Source organism: Caloenas nicobarica, chromosome 7, assembly GCF_036013445.1.
Source record: "Caloenas nicobarica isolate bCalNic1 chromosome 7, bCalNic1.hap1, whole genome shotgun sequence".
NCBI classification, from domain to species: domain Eukaryota; kingdom Metazoa; phylum Chordata; class Aves; order Columbiformes; family Columbidae; genus Caloenas; species Caloenas nicobarica.
The window spans coordinates 25,428,113-25,448,768 of record NC_088251.1 but is presented as its reverse complement, the minus strand read 5'-3'; the positions used below and the strand labels follow the sequence as shown (position 1 = coordinate 25,448,768).

The 20,656-nt window shown below is 37.0% G+C and overlaps 1 protein-coding gene across 4 annotated transcripts in view; it reads left to right on the top strand.

Moving 5' to 3' along the window:
- The window catches only part of DLG5 (discs large MAGUK scaffold protein 5), a 110,221-nt gene that overhangs the window by 71,025 nt on the left and 18,540 nt on the right, over window positions 1-20,656 (top strand). For 2 of the 4 annotated variants that reach the window (XM_065639210.1, XM_065639208.1), the window contains exons 8-20: window positions 1,715-1,945; window positions 3,983-4,167; window positions 4,828-4,953; window positions 5,692-5,824; window positions 8,789-8,916; window positions 9,604-9,779; window positions 10,333-10,436; window positions 11,162-11,254; window positions 12,177-13,196; window positions 16,070-16,208; window positions 18,067-18,211; window positions 18,718-18,839; window positions 19,894-19,983. In XM_065639210.1, coding sequence (XP_065495282.1) covers window positions 1,715-1,945; window positions 3,983-4,167; window positions 4,828-4,953; window positions 5,692-5,824; window positions 8,789-8,916; window positions 9,604-9,779; window positions 10,333-10,436; window positions 11,162-11,254; window positions 12,177-13,196; window positions 16,070-16,208; window positions 18,067-18,211; window positions 18,718-18,839; window positions 19,894-19,983 — 2,692 coding nt within the window. Of the gene's footprint in view, window positions 1-1,714; window positions 1,946-3,982; window positions 4,168-4,827; window positions 4,954-5,691; window positions 5,825-8,788; window positions 8,917-9,603; window positions 9,780-10,332; window positions 10,437-11,161; window positions 11,255-12,176; window positions 13,197-16,069; window positions 16,209-18,063; window positions 18,212-18,717; window positions 18,840-19,893; window positions 19,984-20,656 lie in introns of all 4 variants that reach the window. The other 2 variants (XM_065639209.1, XM_065639207.1) reach the window with 1 other exon arrangement.

Sequence of the window (20,656 nt, the reverse complement as noted above, 5' to 3'; positions counted from 1 at the left end):
AAGTTATCTCACTAAATTCAGGTGCACGAACTTCCTTCAAACACATGAATTCTTCTCAAATTCAGAATCGTTCTTCAAACCAAACCACACTGATCTTTCCAAACAGAAGCTGTTCTAATCAGCGCCAAATGGCACATTGCCCTGTGCTGTCATGTCGTAATTTTGTGCAAATGTTACAGGAAAAATAGAGGTGAAATTTTACTACTGACCACTGGAGGCAATGGCTGCTCTTCTTCAGATAGTTTGTACTGAGCATGCTGGAATAAACTCTGGCAATGTGTAATTTTTTCCAATTACCTTGAAGTAGTGTTAATTCCTGTTTAACTAAGGGCTTTCTGCAAACTTTACCTCTGTCTTGATACTGTGATGGCTTCGATCTCTGCTGCATGCTGGAAAAGACTTAATACTTTTGTGTAAGTTTTATATGAACATTTGAATGCCCGTTTTATACAGTCTATACTTAAGCTGTGCAAAACGTTGCTTCCAGTACTAAAACTTGCCTGCACCAGCAGATGGGTTAGAGATTTCTCTTTTTAGAGGTACTGAGCAATGGAAGCTCTTACTGATGTTGAGAAAACTTTAAGTGCTCTGGTAATTGCGATGCACCAATATGCTTAAAGTTCACAGAGTAAGTCATTAATTCTAGTACTTGTCCGTTTCTCTACAGTAAAAATACCTGTTTTAATGCAGTCACAGAACTGTTTTAACAGCCTGACTAGCCTTAATTAAATGCTGTATCTCAAAAACAATTATGTCAGTATAGCAACATGCAATCATCATCTGTGCTTTAAATACTCACTCTTATTCCTTGCAAATTGTAGAGGGAAGTAGAATCAAAGTCGGTTTATGATATGATGTCTTTCTGTCTCTGAGGATTTGAACCCTTTCTTTCTATTGCTTTTTGAATGTCAGCTGTCTCGGGTGATCTTTTTGAGATCAAAACATCAATAGTTTTCATCTAGGAATGCCTATACGTAGAAGGACTTGTAGCCATTGTTTGAATGCTTCTAGAGAGTGGGACTATCTAAAAATGTAATGGCATGAAATTCAACTGTTTCAATGCCTCATTCTTTCAATAGGAACTCTAGTTTAAACTATTTTAAAAAGGCATACTGTATCTTAGAACTACGTTTGCCTCATCTTTATTATGGTGCAGTTGAATACCAAACTTAAGAAAATGTCGTTCTGCTTTACGGCATACTGTGGTTTTATCTTTGAACATTCTGTAGCTTGCACATTGGTATCATACTGGCGTGTGACTTCAATATCCCTTTAAAACTAATGAAGAAGCTATAAGGTGTGTAGCTAGGTTGTCTGAATGATTTCAGTCCTGTAAAATCAGGATAGTTGCTTAAAAAAATTCACAGTATATTCTTAGCCTTGACCATAATTAAAGCCTTTCTTACACCACCAAGTCTGACTGGCTAATAACTTTCCTTTGTTTAGATTCCTCAAAACTGTGAGTGCTCCCAGATTCTTGTTTAGTTTTGACATTGCGCTGTGCTAATGTGAAGTTCTGATATCTTCAGTACCGATTTTAATAATCTTTGCTAGTACTTGTATGTAATGTGATCACAGTTGTGTTCTGCTCCCATTTTTCAGAACATTAGTGGTAAACTCTTTGGGCTTTTAAGGTATCAGTGTGTATCCAGTTGGAAAGATGAACTGTTTTCTTCTGTACTTAACCTACTGCAAACAATGGATCTTGTTTTAGGAGCTAAACTCAGCTCTAGTGGAAAGAGATCGAGCAATTTGTGAGAGGAACGAGTTGCTGGAAAAATACTGTCATGAAGTGAAGGACAAAGCTGAGGCTCAGAAGGAACTTGATCAAGCCTGCAAGGATATAGAGACAGTGAAGGAAGAAAGAGATGTTGCCAGGAAGGAGAGAACAGAAGCTATCATCCAGAGAGACCATCTACTAAGGGAATATTACCAAGCCCGTCAGGTATTGCAAGTCTTCATAGATTACTGTTTCTTTCTTAGCTTCAAAGGGTCATTCATTTTGAAGAGATCAGTTGAAGGTCTGGGCACATGGAGTAGTGGAGGAAGACGCTGTAAGTTGCTCTGAGGTACCTACATACAAACACATGTATGTTCTTCAAGACACAGTGACAAATCTTCTTGTTTGAAAGAAATACAGTTATGCTTAGTATTAGGTTTCTGTTTGTAAATGGCAAGTAAAATATTGTAATTAGCAGGTGGCTGGGCAGTTTATTACCTGCCGGTGGGCTTGATGACATCTTTAATGTGTGGTGTTCGTGCCTGTGACCTGCTTAGGATGTTAGCTATTTATCATATTTCATGAAGGAAGTTTACTGAAGCGTGATTGTACATTTTCTAGTGTATACATGTTCTTAGTATGAATATGCTATTCTGACGATTAATGTCCTTGTGTGGTTGGTAACATTTTTACAGTTCTGCACACTTACTGATGTTCTTGTCATGCGTGCAATACTAAACATCAAGCCACATACAACTGTAAATGCTTACGTTTAATGTAACATGAAAATGCGTACTATCACAACTTTTATGCTCATGAAATAACTAAGGAATATGAAATGATTTAATATTAAACTAGATTGTTTTCATTAAACTTGTATTCTATTTTCATTGAATACCAACCCTTTACTAGTACAAATAATTTTTTAGTCTTGCCAGTCACACAGATTTGCAAATCCTGAATGAGTGTGCGGGGAAGCAATTAAGCTATGTTTTCAGTTGTACTGGAGATAAATCTTTCATTGTGTTTGGTTCTTTATGGCCAAACCAGTGAGATTTTGGAAACTTGTGCTTTTCTCAGTGAAGCTGCGTAAGCTTGGGTGAACTTTGCTGTGACTTAGCAAGGGACCTGCTCAGCTGCTCACCTTTGGCAGATTCCAAATCAGAATTGATGCCTAAAATATAAACTACTTTTGTTGCTTTGAGTGATCTTTTTGATTGTCTTTTTCCTGCCAGTGCACTGCCAGAGAAGAAAGTGGTCATTGGAAATGAAAGACAATCAGAAGTCCAGACATGACTCTTCCTAGCCTCTGTTTGGTCTCATTTGTTGCAACTTTTATTTTTAATGTTGAAGTGAGACTGTAAACCTGGGGTTTAAGGTTTCGTGCTCTCTTATTTTTGAATATAATTGTAACTTGGAGGAAAAAAAGAGCCTTTAAAATATTAATCATGACTTCGTAGTCTCTCTTTGACGTACATGCATTCAGGTCTTAAAAACAGTCCTCTGAAGTTTAATCTTTAATCTAATGACAAGTCTAGTCAGATTCATTAGATTTATTTATATTCTTGAAATGAAGCACACGGAGTTTTTTGCAAGCCCATGGCCTTCAGCATTTGTGATGGGCTTTATCCTTTAGTTGCCTTGTGGTTATTGGACTGCAAGCCTGGAGTATTCTCTGTGTATGTGTCTTTCTATTGTCACCATCTCGCTTGTTAAACATAGAGGATGTTAAAGAAACAAGTTGAAATAAGAAGAAAGTAATTCTTATCTAAACCAAGAAACATTCAAACAAAACTTTTTTGGAATTCCATTGCTCAGATTTGGAGTTAAGGGGCCTGTGTGAATCACGAAGTCAGTGTTGTGGAAGTGTGCATCTAGTTGTTCCAGGGTAAATATCAGACATGAATGCAGGAAATCTGTGTTGTAACTGCTTATGATAGTGTATCTGATTTCTAAATATCCTTGAATTTTTTTCTGTCTGCCAAGTAGAACAAGAAAGAAGCATGGAATGTCATCTCTGAAATACAAAAGATTCACTGTTATTATTTTGAAGTAAGGATTTTTATTTGTGTAAGTTCTATTCACTCAGGTTTGTGCACCACTGAGTGAAACACATTACAGCAGTTTCAGTCTTCCCCCTGCCAAAGTTGCCAACAAGATAAATAAACATTTTTCATGAAAACATGGGAACTGAATATGTGTTTGTGCATGCTTACCTAAAAATTGTGCTTAAAATACTTATCTATGTTTGTTCATTCCTAGATACAAGATTCTGCTACCTTAGACATAGAAAGAGCAAACAAAGAAATTGAAATGCTTCGGAAACAATATGAGGCAATGTCACAAGAACTAAAGGAAGCTGTCCAGGAAGCAGAAGTAGCCAAGTGCAGGAGAGATTGGGCTTTTCAAGAGCGGGATAAGATTGTTGCAGAAAGGGAAAGTATACGGTAAATGAATGCTAGATGGTGTGTGAATGATCTTTGTAACATCTTGTGTGCAGCTGGTGCAATTCCAGATCTTGCTGGGTTTTGCTAGCACTTTCTTCAACTTGTCAGAACTTCTTCATTAGCTGTCACAGAGTGATTTCTTTTAAAACTTGAGGGCACCTTACAAGGTACTTTTAGTCTATACTTTCATACCCATAATGTCTCTAGTAAATACCGTAGAGTCCAAGAGCACTGCTATGTAAGAACTACAAATTATGCATTCTTTTAGATGTGATATACCTAATCCTTCTACAGCTGTAGTCCTGCAAATAATTCTTTACCTATGGGGACATTTTGCAAAAAGTACCCAATATATTTGTTACCAAACATATGTAAGGAACCAAGGGAAAATACTTTAATCAGAATTTTTTTCTGCTAGTTTAAAGAAGATAAGTAGAAATGGAGTTTTGAAAAGAATGAAGAAAGTTTCTGTTATCTTGACAAGTTTTTGTTTAACACATAGCATATGTAATTTTTTTCATCCTTATACTTTTTTTTTTTTTTTGAAAGGCAGCATTTGAAACTGCTTTTTAAAATTTTACATTAACTATACAGTGTGGTAAAACTAGTTAGTTACTTAGGGTTCTAAGTAACTAAATTGAAACTTCATTGCTTTTGAAGGACTTTGTGTGACAACTTAAGGAGGGAGAGAGACCGGGCTGTGAGTGACTTGGCTGAAGCTCTTCGCAATCTGGATGACATGAGAAAGCAGAAAAACGACGCTGTGCGGGAACTGAAGGAACTGAAGTATGTTAGAGAAACGATCAAACTGCATGGAAGCTTGTGATAAAAACTTTGGTTTGTTAGCTGTGTTTACAAGTGAACCGTATGTTGTTATAGCCGTGGACAGCACATGTTCATGACATCATGTGTGGAAACACTGCCTGTATTTTTAGTTATCATGGGAATTATCATGATGGGCAGGATCCTAGGTGTTACTATGTTAACCTTTTAATCTTATTAATGAGACATATATTCTAACCTTTGTACTGTGGAGATACACTTGGGCAATATGGGATTCTTTCACTGGAGTCGGATTAACAGCAATTTATTTTGTCCGAACTCTGTTCTGACTGGCTTATGAATGCAAGGAAAATGTGCATCATACATCATCTCAATGGGTTGTGGAAGAGGTTTTGCTGTTGATATTTATCATGCCCCACTTGTCCTGAGCATATTGATGCAGCTTGTCTGAGGGTAAACTAAATCCATTTGAGAGATGTTAGAAACCTAGTTGTGTGTTTCAATCGTGTAAAAAGAATGCAAAAAATGTAAGACTATGTTCAGACGATATATAGAAAAGGAAAGTCAATTGAATAGCAGCCCAAGAATACTGGAAAGATGAAAGTGTGGGCAGAATTTTTGGTACATCTTGGGTTTTTGATCTAGAAAACAAAATATACTGTATCTCATGATGATAACATTAGGTATCAGTTTATTTAAAAGGGTTGTCTGCGTGTAGAAATAATTATTTTCTTTGTCTAGGGAGAAGATGGAGAATCAGTTGGAAAAGGAGGCCAGATTCCGTCAGTTGATGGCCCATAGTTCCCATGACTCAGCCATAGACACAGATTCTCTGGAATGGGAAACAGAAGTGGTAGAATTTGAAAAAGACAGAGTGAGTCAAAAGCATGAACTGCATTGTCTTATATATTGGATAGCTTTGAAGTCAGTTATAACATCTTGATACAGGAGATGATTAAAAATAACTCTAATCTGTATATTTTTAGTTGTTTATTGTTGTGCTAGGAACCACACACACATATGCAGCAAGTGCAGTAACATCTAGATGAAAGTAGTTGACAAAACAAAGCTGTTGTACATAAGTTTTGTATTTTTCTTCATATGCATTAGAAATACAAGGTATTTCAAAAAGATGGACCCAATTTCAAAGCATAGCGATTTCAAATTGTGTCCATCTTTTTGAAACACCCTTTAGTTCCTTCATATGATCCTGCAAAGTACCCAGGTCCATCTACTGTAAAAAAAAAAAAAAAAAAAAAAAAAAAAAAAAAAAAGTTTAAGGTAAATGTTTAGTGTTCTTAAAGCTAGATTCATTGCAGAAACGGCAGTGCTAAGGCAGCCGAAACTTAAAATGTGATGGAAACACTGACATCAGAGAGCCCAGTCCTCTAATGTTACAGGTGACATCACTTAGTGCATAAAATAGTTAAGCTTCTCCATGAAGCTATTTCTACTACATTTGCTCAGATTTGATGGTTAGAAATGCCGAAGTATTAAAAATATTTATTAATAATGAACATATATAGGGCAACATTGCCCTTCAGCTTAAACATCTGCGATAAAAGGAGATACTAATTTCTCTTTCTTGTCTGTAGAGAGGGTTAAATCCCTTTTCCATTTTGGCATCTGAAACGAAGTTCTTAGGTTTAGCTTTTCAGATAACCTTTATATCCGTTCATTATCCTGATGGTACTTTGTTTCATTTAATTTTATTTTTCTTCATTGTAGTCTGGAATTTTTATTTCATTGCTTTGTATGCAAGTCCCGTCTGCTGCTCTATTTAAAATTTTTGGCTGGCACATCACATGGTTCGCTAATTGTAATTTTTTTCACTGCACAGAACACACAGGTGGTCTCCCAGATTGTGTTTCATTTTTAACAGCTTCTGGATATGCCAGCATTTCTTTCTTATTCCTGAATGACAAAGTTTGTGATTTAATGCTGTCCCTTCTATTTTACTGCAGTATTGGGAATAATTTTTTTTTCTGCTCTTTCAATCTGTCTGTGTTATGACAGTGCATCTCAACAGACTTACTAATACATTCCTTTTTTGATACCAAAAAATATAATTTAGTAATATTATATGTTGAAATGTATAGATTGAAAAGACCATATGAACTGAGTACCAATGCTGATCCATCAGGGCACCATCTGTAAATTCTTTCTGGAATAACAATTCCCCTTTCACTGTGCTTTTTCATCTCTTTTGACCAGCTCCTTCATCATCAGATTTTGTGCATTGCCATCTTCTCCATTTTAAATGAAAGTAATAATTTTGCTTCTTCATTGTCTGGAAAATTAGTCAGCAACTCTGTCATATGCTGCAGTCATGATAAACAACATTGTAGCCTGATGAATTTTCAATTCACGTGCAGTTATTTAATTATTTGTCACTTCAAAGATTGTACCAAATGTTTGCGTTGCCGAGATCAAATGTTGTAGACGTTGTCATTTGCATATAGCTTTTCCTTTCCTAAAGATAGGGATTATACTTGCTGCTATCAAATTGTAGTAATAGTATTGTGTCAACCTTGATTAGATATTTGGGAAAATCCTTGCTGACCTACCAGCATTTGAATTCCAGGATGGAGATTATAGAGTTGAATGTATTTAAATTAAATCCCTTTTATTTTTGCTTCAGCTTCACCTGTCTGCTTAAGCTCATGGTCTACGTAACTACTCAACTCAAAAGTGAGAGGAAATAATGCTCACTTTTCAGCTCTGAGGCTGTGCAATGAGAACCGTGATCTTTATTTTATGGCAGCCCCCTACTCTTCTCTATAAGCTTTTTTCTTACATAGAATGTTTGGAAGAATCAAAAGGATTTTAATATATTTTTGGCAGGTTTAGCTCAATTTGATTTCTGGTAATGTTCGTATTTTTGCATTTTTCATCTTCAGCTTTTGTCAGGCATCTTTTGTGCTCCCTGAAGACTTTATGCTCTTCTGATTTTTAAGGGGCTTAGTTATCGAAATGTGCTTAGAACCATGCCTTACATGTCTGATTTAAGCTCTATTTAATTTTTGCATGTTAGATTTGAAATTTCAAGTATCATCTCCTTTCAGTATGCTGAGATAGTTGGTCCAGTTCATTTCAAGTAGAGTTCTCTAATTTTTCTATGTGTAGTATTATCTAACACTGGAAAATTCAATAATAAATCAGTTTGTGGTCAGCTGGTCCCAATTTTTACAGTGACTTTGCCATTTAGCAAACACCAAATTAAAATTTCCCTGTTTGGTTCAATGGCAGATTTGTTAAAGTTGTTTATCTCTTTTTACATTGAGGATGATGAATTTTGGACCAGGGCTGGTAGAATGTTGCCGCTAATGTGTGTTTAGAAATGGTCCCCTATAATGTTAGAGCTTGCTTTCCCATTTGCTTCTGGTCTCTAGCCATATCAAAGCAGACATCTTTCTGAGTTCATCATTAAGATACAGTTCTGTTTCCTTACCTTTACAATTGTTTTTTCTGCAATTAATGTTCATTCTTGAGGAACATGTCCTTGTTCTCTCATGATGCACCCAGCATCATACCTTAAAATGGGTTATACGGGTCTGAACGTGCCTTCTTCTGTGCTCTTCTGCTTTCCTATTCCTCTTTGAAGTTCCCTTCTGCATTATTTCAGCCTTAATTTTCAAATGCCAAAGGATGCCTGATAACTAATGGAATTGAGAATTGGGAGCTTACGTATTGAAGTACAAAATATAAAAACTTGCCCAGAACAGGTACCCTGTAAATGTAAGTGCATAGTACAAACATGCAATAATGCCTCTTGCTAGCAGCTAGTGGCACAATGGTTGCCAATGTAGTTGAGTCACTTGTTAATAATATTTATTAGGATGATATGGACTTGAAAGCACTTGGTTTTGATGTGGCAGAAGGTGTGAATGAGCCATACCTCCCTGGAGACTGTGGGATCTTCGTTACCAAAGTAGACAAAGGAAGTATCGCTGATGGTCGATTAAGGTAGGGTTTGACTTTGGAAGATACTTGTCTTTTGTTCATCATAATAAACTGAATATGACCATATCGTAAATTGCCTGCAGTTTTTCCCATATTTTAAAGTTCTTTTTTATCACTGGTCATGTGTGTCTTATTAATATTGTTTGGGAAATTGAACTGAGAAGACAAAAGCCTGAAAGCATTACAGAAATTAAACAGTTTGACTTATCTCTAAAACTTACTAGGATTTGAAGTGTTCTTTTGTTTCTCTGTCTTACCTACTCTATTGATTATCTCCTCAAACTTTGATCTATTTATTTAAATTTTGAGAAAGACATGAGGGTGCGGTATTGGTGGGGAGGGCAGGGGGAAAGATGAGTATAGCAAGGGATATATTTGAAACCTGCTCCCATTCTTAGTGTCAATAATTGGTTTTTAACCACTCTTCTCTGTCCAAAGAGTTGCTTTTAAATAAGGGCTAGTCATTACTGATTTCAGGATATACTTTTGCTTATGAAGTGCAGACTATAAGTTCTGGTTTTCATTTAGCTGCTATTTAATGCTTTTTCAGGAACAGAGAACTCCAGATAATTAAGGTTTGGTATAATGAGATCAGCTCTGCTGCATCCTGTTCCATGGATGTTATTCATGTGCTGCATCCAGTAAGGTATGCTTGTTATGTTGACATGTTTATTTCTGTTTATCTGCTAGAGTGAACGATTGGTTGCTGAAGATAAATGATGTGGATCTTACTAATAAGGATAAAAAGCAAGTTATAAAAGCTGTTCTAAATGGAGGAGGTGTTATTAACATGGTGGTTCGAAGAAGGAAGTCCTTAGGTGGACGCGTGATAACACCTCTTCACATCAATGTTTCTGGACATAAAGGTAATTGCTATAAAGGCTGTAAGTAACTGGTACATTTGTTCGTTCAGCCAAAAATGGCTTGATGTAAAGATACATGTTCTGAGCCTCTGCTTAAATCCCATTTAAGCTGTTACTACCTCCTCGATAGGGATTTTCATTATTTGTTTTTAGCAAACTAAGAATGTTTATATTGATAGCTTTATTCTGTAAAGTACAGGTTTTCTTTTTTCTTCTTGGGTGGGTTTTGGTTTTGTGGGGAGTGTGTGTGCTTGCTTGCTTGTTTGTTAGTTTGTTTTTCATACTTCTAGTTAGCTGCCTATCCGGAGCGTTACTGGGAGGCTAAACAGGATTCTTAAACCCATCAGGCACCCCAGCTTTATGATTATGTAAATTTTTGGGATATCCAAAAATCCCTATTTTCCCTCACTGTGGTTCTTATTTTTTTAAAAGTGTTTTCAGAAAATGAAAATCAACTTGTTTGGTAGTTCTTTCTGGTGCAAGCAGGTCAGACATGCTGTTTGAGCAAGGTATTTGAATTGCAGGAGTAAATTTACGTTTATTTTGTGTATTTCAGATAGTGGGGTCAGTCTAGAAAATGGAGTGTTTGTTGCTGCTGTTGTGCCTGGAAGCCCAGCTGCCAAAGAGGGTTCCCTTACTGTGGGAGACAGAATAATTGCTGTAAGTCTTAAGAATACATTCTCTTCTCTCCTCTTTTTTTTTTGTTTTGTTTAAATTTATTTGAAAGTGTTATCATTGAGGCTCCTCTAAGATACAAAACTTTCCAATTTTTTACTTTCACTGTACTATAACCTTTTTGTATATTCACTAAATATTTGTTATAAACAACGTGTTTGTAGGCTGAGTGATTAATATAAATGTGCAGGTTATTTGCTACAGTTGGTTCATATGAGAATTAATGACAGAGACACTGACTCTTCACACTTGGCTTATATATAATGATACTTGTGATTTTTGTACTGAATAGGAAAGGTCAGTTCCAAAAAGACATCCCTTGGTTGGATGAAAGGTTTCTTGTCATCCTTCTTGCGGGGGGGAGGTTTTCTCCTGTGTGCATTTGCAGCCTTGAACAACCAGTCTGATTTATGAACCCCCAAAGAAGGGAAGGCGATTACTGTTGTTATACAAATGCCATAGAGGCTGATGTAGTGCAACAAGTGTTGTTACACTGTATCTCTAGTAGGAATAGCAAAATCCTAGTTAACAGGCTCAGCTTTTTTAGTGGAGAATGGAAAAAGACAGGACAAGGTCAACCAGGCTTGAGTCACGTACACATATAGAACTAATATTTTTTGTGTCTCAGAGATGCTACCTTAAGATGCTCCGTGCCTGCTACCTTTGATTTATGGATCTCTGTGTTGGTGGTTTTTTTTTTGTGTGTGCAGATCAATGGCATTGCACTAGATAATAAGTCACTTACTGAATGTGAAGCTTTGCTACGAAACTGTAGAGATTCCCTTACCCTGTCACTGATGAAGGTGAGTAGAAGCAGCTAAATTTGCAGAAATTTCTTGAACTTACACAGAATTATTTTAGTTCTTTAGGGAAGAGTATATGACAAATGAATATATCATTATGGGAAAGTCTCTGCTAAAGATAAGACCATCTGGGTGCATTTCACTGGTGGTACACTTAATAGTTATTTCCATGTAAGGCTATTGTGGCATCTGGTAGGAAATGAAACTTATTTATTGCTCTTACTTCTTTCCCATTTGTTTGCTGGCTGCATGAAATGACTCCTAGCACAGTTCCTTCTTTTTTCTTGGTTTCTGCTTCGGGACTGCAGCAGTTTTGTACATGAAAGATAAACTGCCTTCTGACTACAGAAAGGTTTGCTTTAGTCGGGAGGGAGTTGCACAGAGAACAGAACTCAGGCTATCATGAAGATTAAGTACAAGACTTTCTTTTTCAGATTTATTGCAATAAAAATATTTCTCTGTTTTGCTTATTGAGGCTATAATCTCCTTATACTGGGCCTGTCACGTGGCCTTTGTGAGTGATAATTCCAGCTCTGGAGAGCTTGAGGTCTTAAGAAAGTAAAAAGATGAAATATTTGAGGGGAAAATGCACGATGAAAGATGACTTATTAGCATCACTTAACAGAGGTAGGAGTAGAGTGCAGGTCCCTTCCCTGTCAGTAAAAGGCTTCTCCCACAGTGTGAAGTTGCCCTTCTGGAATTGTTCCGAAAGTGTTTAAAAATTTTTTTCTAGCTTCATTTTATCTGTGTTCTGTGTTTTGATCTCCAGAATTTTATTAAACCTTTCCCAACTGTACCTGTACATGTGTTGGTGCATATTCAGGTATAGGTAAATCAAGGAGGCTAGAATATGCCTCATACTAAACAGAAATCAACCTTAATAATGTATATCACTTGTGGGGTGTTTTTTTGTTTGTTTTAGGTTTTTCCTCAGAGTTCATCTTGGAGTGGTCAAAATATATTTGAAAATCTGAAGGATTCAGAAAAAGTATCGAACTGTAGGGTTCATGCATCAGAGATACAATCCCAAGATAAAAGAAATCTGAAACTCAATAGCTCAACACAGACTGACATTTTCAATCCAGACATCATGGATGGCAAGAAGGACCAGAGTGATCAGGGCAGTAGTTCATTTTGTGATCACAAAGCTTTTCCTAATAACACACTACGAGTAGACTCTCGTAGGAACACCGTGCACAGTTGCCACAGTAATTCAGAACACAGTCTCAGCTCCTTCAGTCCAGAGGCGTATGGGGACAGAGGCTATGGAGCTGTTGACTTGGACAACAGAAGGCTGCCTTATGAACCTACAGGAGCTGACTTTATGGTGGTTGAGACCACGTGTGACAAAGGACATGGAACAAAGCACAGTGGTGGTACCTGGCCAAAAGTCATGGTTAACATCTCAGCAACAGAAACGGAGAAGTTCTCTGTCTACAAAAAACCAAAACAAAGGAAATCTATCTTTGATCCCGATACCTTCAAAAGACCACCAACTCCTCCCAAGCTGGAGTACCTTTCCCCTAATCAGGTGACAGGCCATTCACCTCAGCCATCAAAATCTGAAGTGGCTTCAACTCCTCCAACTCCTCCTAAGAGAAGTGACTCTATCAAATTCAAGCACAAACAGCAGGCAAGCTCTGCATCAGAGTCTACAGTAACAACGGGATCCCCACCCACCAGCCCAGCCACTGTCCAAGCTCCAGTTTCCTTGACACTTAAGCAGGACACTGCTACTCTCAAGGGGCGCAGCAGGAACACTGGGCATTATTATCGGGAGGAGGAGATTGACTGCGCTCACGTCTCTTCAAGGAAATCCTGTGAAGACGACATTGGCTTTCAAAGAGTTGAAGAGCCAGAGATTAAAAGGCCAAGGCCAAAATCAGCTCCTGCATTGAGGCATAAAATGACCTCTATGCCCATTCCTAATCCTGCGCTTCAGGTAGAAGCTTGGTATATTGAAGCACAAAACTAGAAACCTTAAAGTGTATGTTCAGTGCGGGTTTGGGTGCCCAGTTTCATACCATAACAGGAGAAGCATAACCTGTTCTCAGAAAACAGATTCCCTGTGGAGCTACCCCAGACTCAGTTGGCAGTTTGCAGTATCAAAGAATACAAAACCAGTTCATGGAGTTGCAGTTTTTACCAGGCACTGGTGGCCACCAAACAGAATCATAGGGTTCTGCTTAGCAGCCACATCTCAGGGTTTTAATGCTGCTTGATGGAAAATCAGGGCTCTTTCCTGTATGTTTTTGACAACCTGACAAAAAATAGAAAATAAGTAAAAATGCAAAGAGGCAGGTTTAGGAAAGCTAAAAATAGAATCTCCTAAGTTTTCCAAAAGTCAGATTGGTTGCCCAGCACACTGTTCAAACTAGTGGAAAAAAGGTACGCCATTCACAGTGTTGTTTTTTTGTAAGTCTTTCTGTGTGTGTAAATTTTGTAAATCTAATCTGAAATTCATAGGACATTAGGTACATTACACTGTAGATGGACCGTTTATGAAAATGTGCTTTAATAATACAGTTCAAAATGAGATTATAATTTGTTACAATAAACAAGGCCACTGTGGAGACTGTGGGTCATGTCTTACCAGAGTAGGTGGAAGGAAAATTTTATGTGTTCTAAGAAGATGAACCTATTTAAATGACTACAATATATTAAGTGGCATCATCAATAATGTAGTTTTAGGTCTATCACTTCAGATTTGCTAAGGTGGCAGATACAGATTATTTTTCCCAACTGAAATCAGAAGTTTCAAAAAGTGTTATCTTTGCTTGTATATAATCACGCCATAATGACTTACAATATCATATTCTTTGCTTGTAACTGTTTATACGTGGATAATCCCATTCTTTTCATTGAGTTGTAGAAGCAATACAGACAGCAAAGCTGAATTGGAATCAGTGCAAGGGTTGGAGCCATAATCTGCAAAAATACTGGTATAAGAGAACAACTAGCAATTTTGTCTTTTTTTCTTTCTTTTTTGGCTGCTCCCATTGTATTTTTTCTGTATTCCCTAACATTTTTTTTTTTAAAAATAGTTATGGAGAGCTTAAGCCTTTTTTATGAAAGTGTTCATCAAATTCTGCATTATCAATGACAGAAAAGCATAAGTACCTGAAAGCAGAAGATTTATTCTGAACCAGATCTGAAAAGCAGTATGGCTAAGAGAAAGGTCACGGCTTTTCATCAAGAGTTGCACTGCAAAAAGTTAAGGAAGGCATGTTCTAATATCTTTTGGCACATGTATAACAACAAAAGATCAAGCTATTCAACACATTTGAATGCAGGGTTTTGGCTTTATGTAGAATATCAGGTTCATCCATTAGCACTGATACTCCTATGTTTCGTTATAGAGCATTGTCATGAGCATATAAGTTGTCCTGATTATAACTGTGGTGATACTACTATAGTAAATTAAGAGTTGCCAGCTGTGACAAGGACACATGTAGGTAGGGGCTTATGTGTAAAAAATTTGTTAGCTGGAACAGAGGGAGTGTTTTTGGCACTATTGAAGACTGGAAAGGATTGACAAGCGCATATTCTAGTTGGTTCTACATACTGCCCAAGTGATAGTGCAGATATCATGGAGGTGTTGGTTCGAGGTGAAGCAAATTGTGTAACAGAATTATAAAGTCATAATTTTTGGTTTTAAGATTACTAGATATATTAATTAATTTACATTTCTAGGGTTAAATTAGGACTAGGTTCTGTGATTACTTTTTAATTTTTTTTCCTCCCTTAATTTCTTCCTCATCCTCCAAGAAGATAGGCACAGCTTCATATCTCTGAAGCTGTTGACTAGAGAGAAGTGATATTGTGCCTCAAAAAGTGGACATCATTCACTCTGAAAATTTCTCTCTGGAATCAATTTTGTGCACTACAACTACATTAGGTTGTGTGGTGGTAGTATCCAGTCTGCATGTATTAATTGCTGAATTAGTGTTTATAGTATCAAAAATATGTATGTAGAACAGGCAGTGTACTTGAATTTGTAGCCATATTGGGTGGTTATCAGTTAGTTTCCTTAAGTATGTGTAAACACAGTTAAGTTTGTGTACTTTGATAAGTGGATAAATTTAAGAGAACTTTAATCCCTGAGTAGTGGTACGATTACTAATACACCCATGGTAGTGATGAAGTATGCATTCTAAGAAGGTACCTCTGTATCTTATAGACTTTGTGCTCTCAATAACTTTTCATTTAATTAAAACACTGCTATCATAACAACTGTAAGTACATTTTCAGTAATTTCATGGTTTGTGTTGTACGTTTTAAATGTGTAAACCCTGAGTGCTGAGCTCTGAACTTGTCAGTTTCTGAGCTATTCTCCTGTTCCTTAACTCACCAGTGTCAGCACATTATGTACAGAAGTTGCGATGGTTCCAAAACCTGAATTACTCTGAAGAGAGGTTGCACCACACATACCTGAAAATGCAGACTTAGAGGGAAACACTTTCTGGCTTGTTAGCCAGATCACCTTTAGGTGCAATAGCGGCTGAAATAACAGTTGAAATGTCCTGTGAAATCAGTATTTTAAAGGAGAAACATAACTAAATGCTGGGGGTTTTATTGTGAAGGAGAGTGTACCAGTTAAATTCCGAACATTAGCCTAAAAAGATTATGAAATAATTAAAAGAAGTAACAGAGCAAGATGGAGGAAGGAAGGGGTAGAAGTGAACAGCAACATTGAAAGATAAAGTTGTAACAAGCACTGTGATGGCAAGCACGTTCTGGAAGAGATACTAGAAAGTTTTGTTTTGTTTTTCTGAATCTTCAACTTCCTCTAATCAAATTCCTGTGTTTTTGTAGGTGCAGAAGTATGCTCCAGCTAGTGAGGAGCATTTGTCTCCAGAGCTACAGGAATGGGCACCATATTCACCAAAACGGCCGGCCAGGCACAGCGATGGCTTTGTGCCTGCCGCCTTGTATGCTGGCAGCATGTCAGCAGGTGAGTGACAGAACTTCTAGTTACTTTCTAGAAATTCCCCAAGGAATTTGTGCATATTGGAAAATATTGCGGATTAGTTGTGATAAGTGTAAAACAAACATCACACAAAACGTATTTCTGTAGTCTGTTGTAATACGAACATGGTCTGCTCAGCTTTTGGATTGTAAAGAAGTGAAACCTGTTGAAGAACTATTAAGGAAACTGAGCATCTCCTTGCTGAAGGACTTGCTTAATCACTTTCTGTGCTGAGGATTTTTGAATACATTAGTGGTGAAGAAGGTGTAGCCTATACATTAGCACGGCAAGTAAAATTTAAAATATTTTTGAAGGCAGATAGTAAATGGAGACATTCCGAGATGCTTAACTTCGGTGCTTAACTTCTCAAATACTTCCAGGGAAAAAAGATCTGATGTTCAGAAAGTACAACATATTAAGTTCTGCCTATTGCAAATCAAATGCTTGGAGTTTCTCAAGTTGAGTGCCCAAACTGGTTTTAATCTTAATCTAAATTAAAGATTAAATGCTAGTGTGTTTGAGATACTAAGCTGCCAAAGAGGAGACTCGCAAGCAGCTCACACAGAAATCAATATAATCAGGTAAAACACAAAACAGTTAGCATGTGGTCGCAATTGATTGAACAATTGTTGCTATTGAGGTTTATATTAGCAGATTTTAAATTGGCACAAACTAAAAGAAGTGCTTCAGGACCTAATTAGGGTATCGTACATTAGTTGCTTTCAACTGGTCGAGAAGCACTTGCTTAGACCTGGTAAACTTGCTGGCAGATGGATTGTTCAGTCTTCAACTACCTTCAGCAGCTGCATGCAAAACTTGATTTTTCAAATCAAGACAATATTGATTTGTATGAGTTTACCCTCAGTTCTTTGGAAAGCCCCAAACTCCTGTGTGCTCTAGAAATTTAAGTACTGAAAGGCCGCAATAAGGTCTCACTGGAGCCTTCCGTTCTCCAGGCTGAACAGCCCCAGCTCCTCTCAGCCTGTCCTCACAGGAGAGATGTTCCAGCCCTCTGATAATTTTTGTGGCCTCCTCTGGCCCCTCTCCAACAGGTCCATGTCTTTCCTGTACTGAGGGCTCCAGAGCTGGACGCAGGACTCCAGGTGGGGTCTCAGCAGAGCAGAGGAGCAGAATCACCTCCCTGGACCTGCTGGCCACGCTCCTTTTGATGCAGCCCAGGATACAGTTGGCTTTCTGGGCTGCGAGCGCACATTGCTGGGTCATGTTGAGCTTTTCATCCACCAGTACCCCATAGTCCTTCTCCACAGGGCTTCTCTCACTTGGTTGAGTGCTAAAGCATGAGTGTACTTGAAAGACCAGCTTGAGAAATAAGTTTCATAAATATTGAAATACTATCAGTTATAGTCATAGAACACACAAGAAGTGAGAGTCTTTGAGGCAATAGAAGAAGAGCAAGAGTAATTTTAGTGGCAGTCAGTTCAAGTACCAATTAAAAACTTGTGTTCCTATTAGAAGACTATTCAGAGAAAAATGCAGAATTTTTATTGCTGTATAAAAAAGCTTGATACTTGAAAACAGGAAATCTTTTAGTTACCAGTGGACACTAAAGCAATATACTGTGAATGACTTTGTTTTTTGGTAATCTATATTACCGACTCGCTACATTATAACCCAGATTGCAAATATGCATGTACCACTTAGAAGGTGTAACATGGTGCTTAATAATATATTTTTCTGTATGCTAGTAATCTTTATTTATAGATACGTGTTCATACATGCAAATGTTATAATATGTGATTATATAAATATTTAAATTCTTTAAAAATCTGTAGTTTATATGCTGAGAATGTTGGTAAGAATGTGTGTTTATCCTCTTAAGCAGGTACTGTACCAAGAAGCTTAGCACCATGTCCTGCAGTAACTGCTGTCATGAGAAATCCAATCTATACTGCCTGGAGCCATAGAGTTCACAGCAGCAATTGCCCATCAGTTGCCAGCCAAATATGCCATCAGCATCTGCATCCCAGGTGTTTTAAAACTTATTATCTCCTTAGGTTTTTGTTTTCGTTAGGATGAAATTGCTTCTGGTAGTTGTTTTATACAATGCAGAGAGAAACACAATGCTGTTGCTTGTTATTTTCACCCAGGGTTCTCGAAGCCATTACTGTGTAGAAGTGATGTGCCAGTTACTTTCCTGTCTTTCAGTAGCCGATGGATTAGGTTTCCCTCTGCTCCACTGCCTGATATTGACAAAGAAATTTATTTTTTTAATGAACTAATTTTGAATGTTTTTTTTCTTGTTCTTGCCAAAGCAAATAAAGCCTTCTCCCTTTTTTATAGTACTTCGGGCTATCTTTCCTCTGACTTCTCTTAATTCATAAATAGATGGGACAATTAGAAAGTGGGAAGGAGAGGAGCATTCATTTTATTGAGTAACTCAGGGATAATCAAACTTCTTTGGCCAGTTTGCTATTTGCTGAGGTCCTTTGCCCAGATCTAACTGTTGCCCTGTTCTCCTTTTCTTTTGATGTAGTTCCCAGCATCAAGGTCGCCTGAGTTTGGACCTGAGTCATAAACACTCCAATGACTACTCTGAAAATTCACGTACAAGAGCATCTCATGGCTCAAATTCATTACCATCCAGTGCAAGACTTGGTAAATAGCTTTTCTGTTTATTTCCTGTGGAACTCCTGTATAGTGGAGGCAAAGAATAAATGGAAAATTCCTTAAACATATACATTGTGGAATTGTCATAGCTAACAAAGCCTAAAGGCTTCACATGTTCCTTTTCTTTTTTTTTTTGTGATTTTATGACTAAAGGTATTCCCTAGAAAAAGCTATTTAATTCACTCTTTACACTCTCTTTAAAATGCTGTGTGTTTGAGTGATTTTACTTTCTGTGCCTGTTACTGTATGAAAGTACCCTTTTAAAGATGGGAGGCCCAGCCAAAGTATTTTTAAGATTCAGTGAAGTGGAGAGAAGAGAAGAGAAAAGTGGAGGGCCCCCAAAACAAAAAAATCAAGCATGACTTATGGCCTAGTGTAAATTATATTGTTGGATGATAAGTTACACCTATATTTACTTGATTGACATGTAAGATTGTTCATGCCTATCCCAGTAATGCCAAGCAAATGCATGCTTTTTAGCAGCGATATTTTAACATTTTAGAATTTTTTAAATTTTATGTAATAACTTTTTTGTGTATGTATGTGTCTTGTGTTACATCAATGACTGACAGTTGAATCTGAATAGAGCATGGCAGCTTTGTAACCACAGCAAAAAATGGCATAACTGTTTACGAACAGTGTAAAAAAAATTATGTGTTCATCCAGACAGAATGTAATTAGAATATTTTAAATGCCTTTTGGAAAGTCCCATGGATTCTTAATAAACAGTTGTTAGATTCTCACTTGGACTTCAAGTTAAATTTTGTTTGTTTGAAAAAAAAATCAATTTTTTTCATACAAGAATGAACAGTACCTATATACTCTATAGCTACATTGTGCTCTGTTTATACTGGCTGTGTACTCAAGACAACTTACTAGAAATACGATATACACGGTATATATGACGGTAATCATCAAGGCTTGTGCATAAATTCAGAGGCCGTTTTAATGCGTACTGAAGAAGTAGAATATAAATGTATTTTTTTTTGTTCATCATAGTTTTTACTTTTGTTATTGTAATGATTTCTTGTTGTAAAAATAGGTTCTTCAAGTAACTTGCAATACAGAACAGAACGAATTAAGATCCCTTTGACACCAAGATATCCAAGGTCCATCATGGGCTCGGACAGAGGTCAGTTATTTCATAAGCAATTTTAGTCATACTATTTTCAGTTTTGCTAATGCAAAGCATTTGCAGTTGTTAAATGAAGTTGTGCCAAAATCTAAGTATGCCAGTTTTATTAAGGTTACAAAATTTGCATTTTGCCACAGAAAGGTAAAAAAATAAACTTTCTAATGAACGTGATTTTTGCTATTAGTTGACTCTAGGATGTGGCACACTACGAAAAAGTGCACCAGAAGAAAGTAAGAGTAAGCATTGCTGTATATTTTACAGTTGTAGTTTTCTTCTAGAACGGAGTCTTAAAAGTTTTAACAATGAGATGACCTGCATTATTTTTTTGATCGTTTATTATTTTGCATATTATTGTATTACTGATTGTAAAGTATATTTTGAAATGCAGTGAAAATATTGTAGTACTTCACTCATAATGGCTTGGTGTAGGATGTATAAACATATGAAACCAAATACCAGTTGGAGTGCCGGAGAGCTGTAGAATTCAAAGTTTGATGACGTCATTGCTCAAATGTTCTGTAGCCTTAATGGATTGTATGCAGCACTTTTCCTAACTGGGCAAATACAGTTCTTAGAAATGGCTTTCGTTTGTGATTAGTAATAGGAGATTTATTTTCTGTAGCTTTTTCAGAGGAAGCAAACTGAGTGTTTCTGTCAGGATACTTGCTCA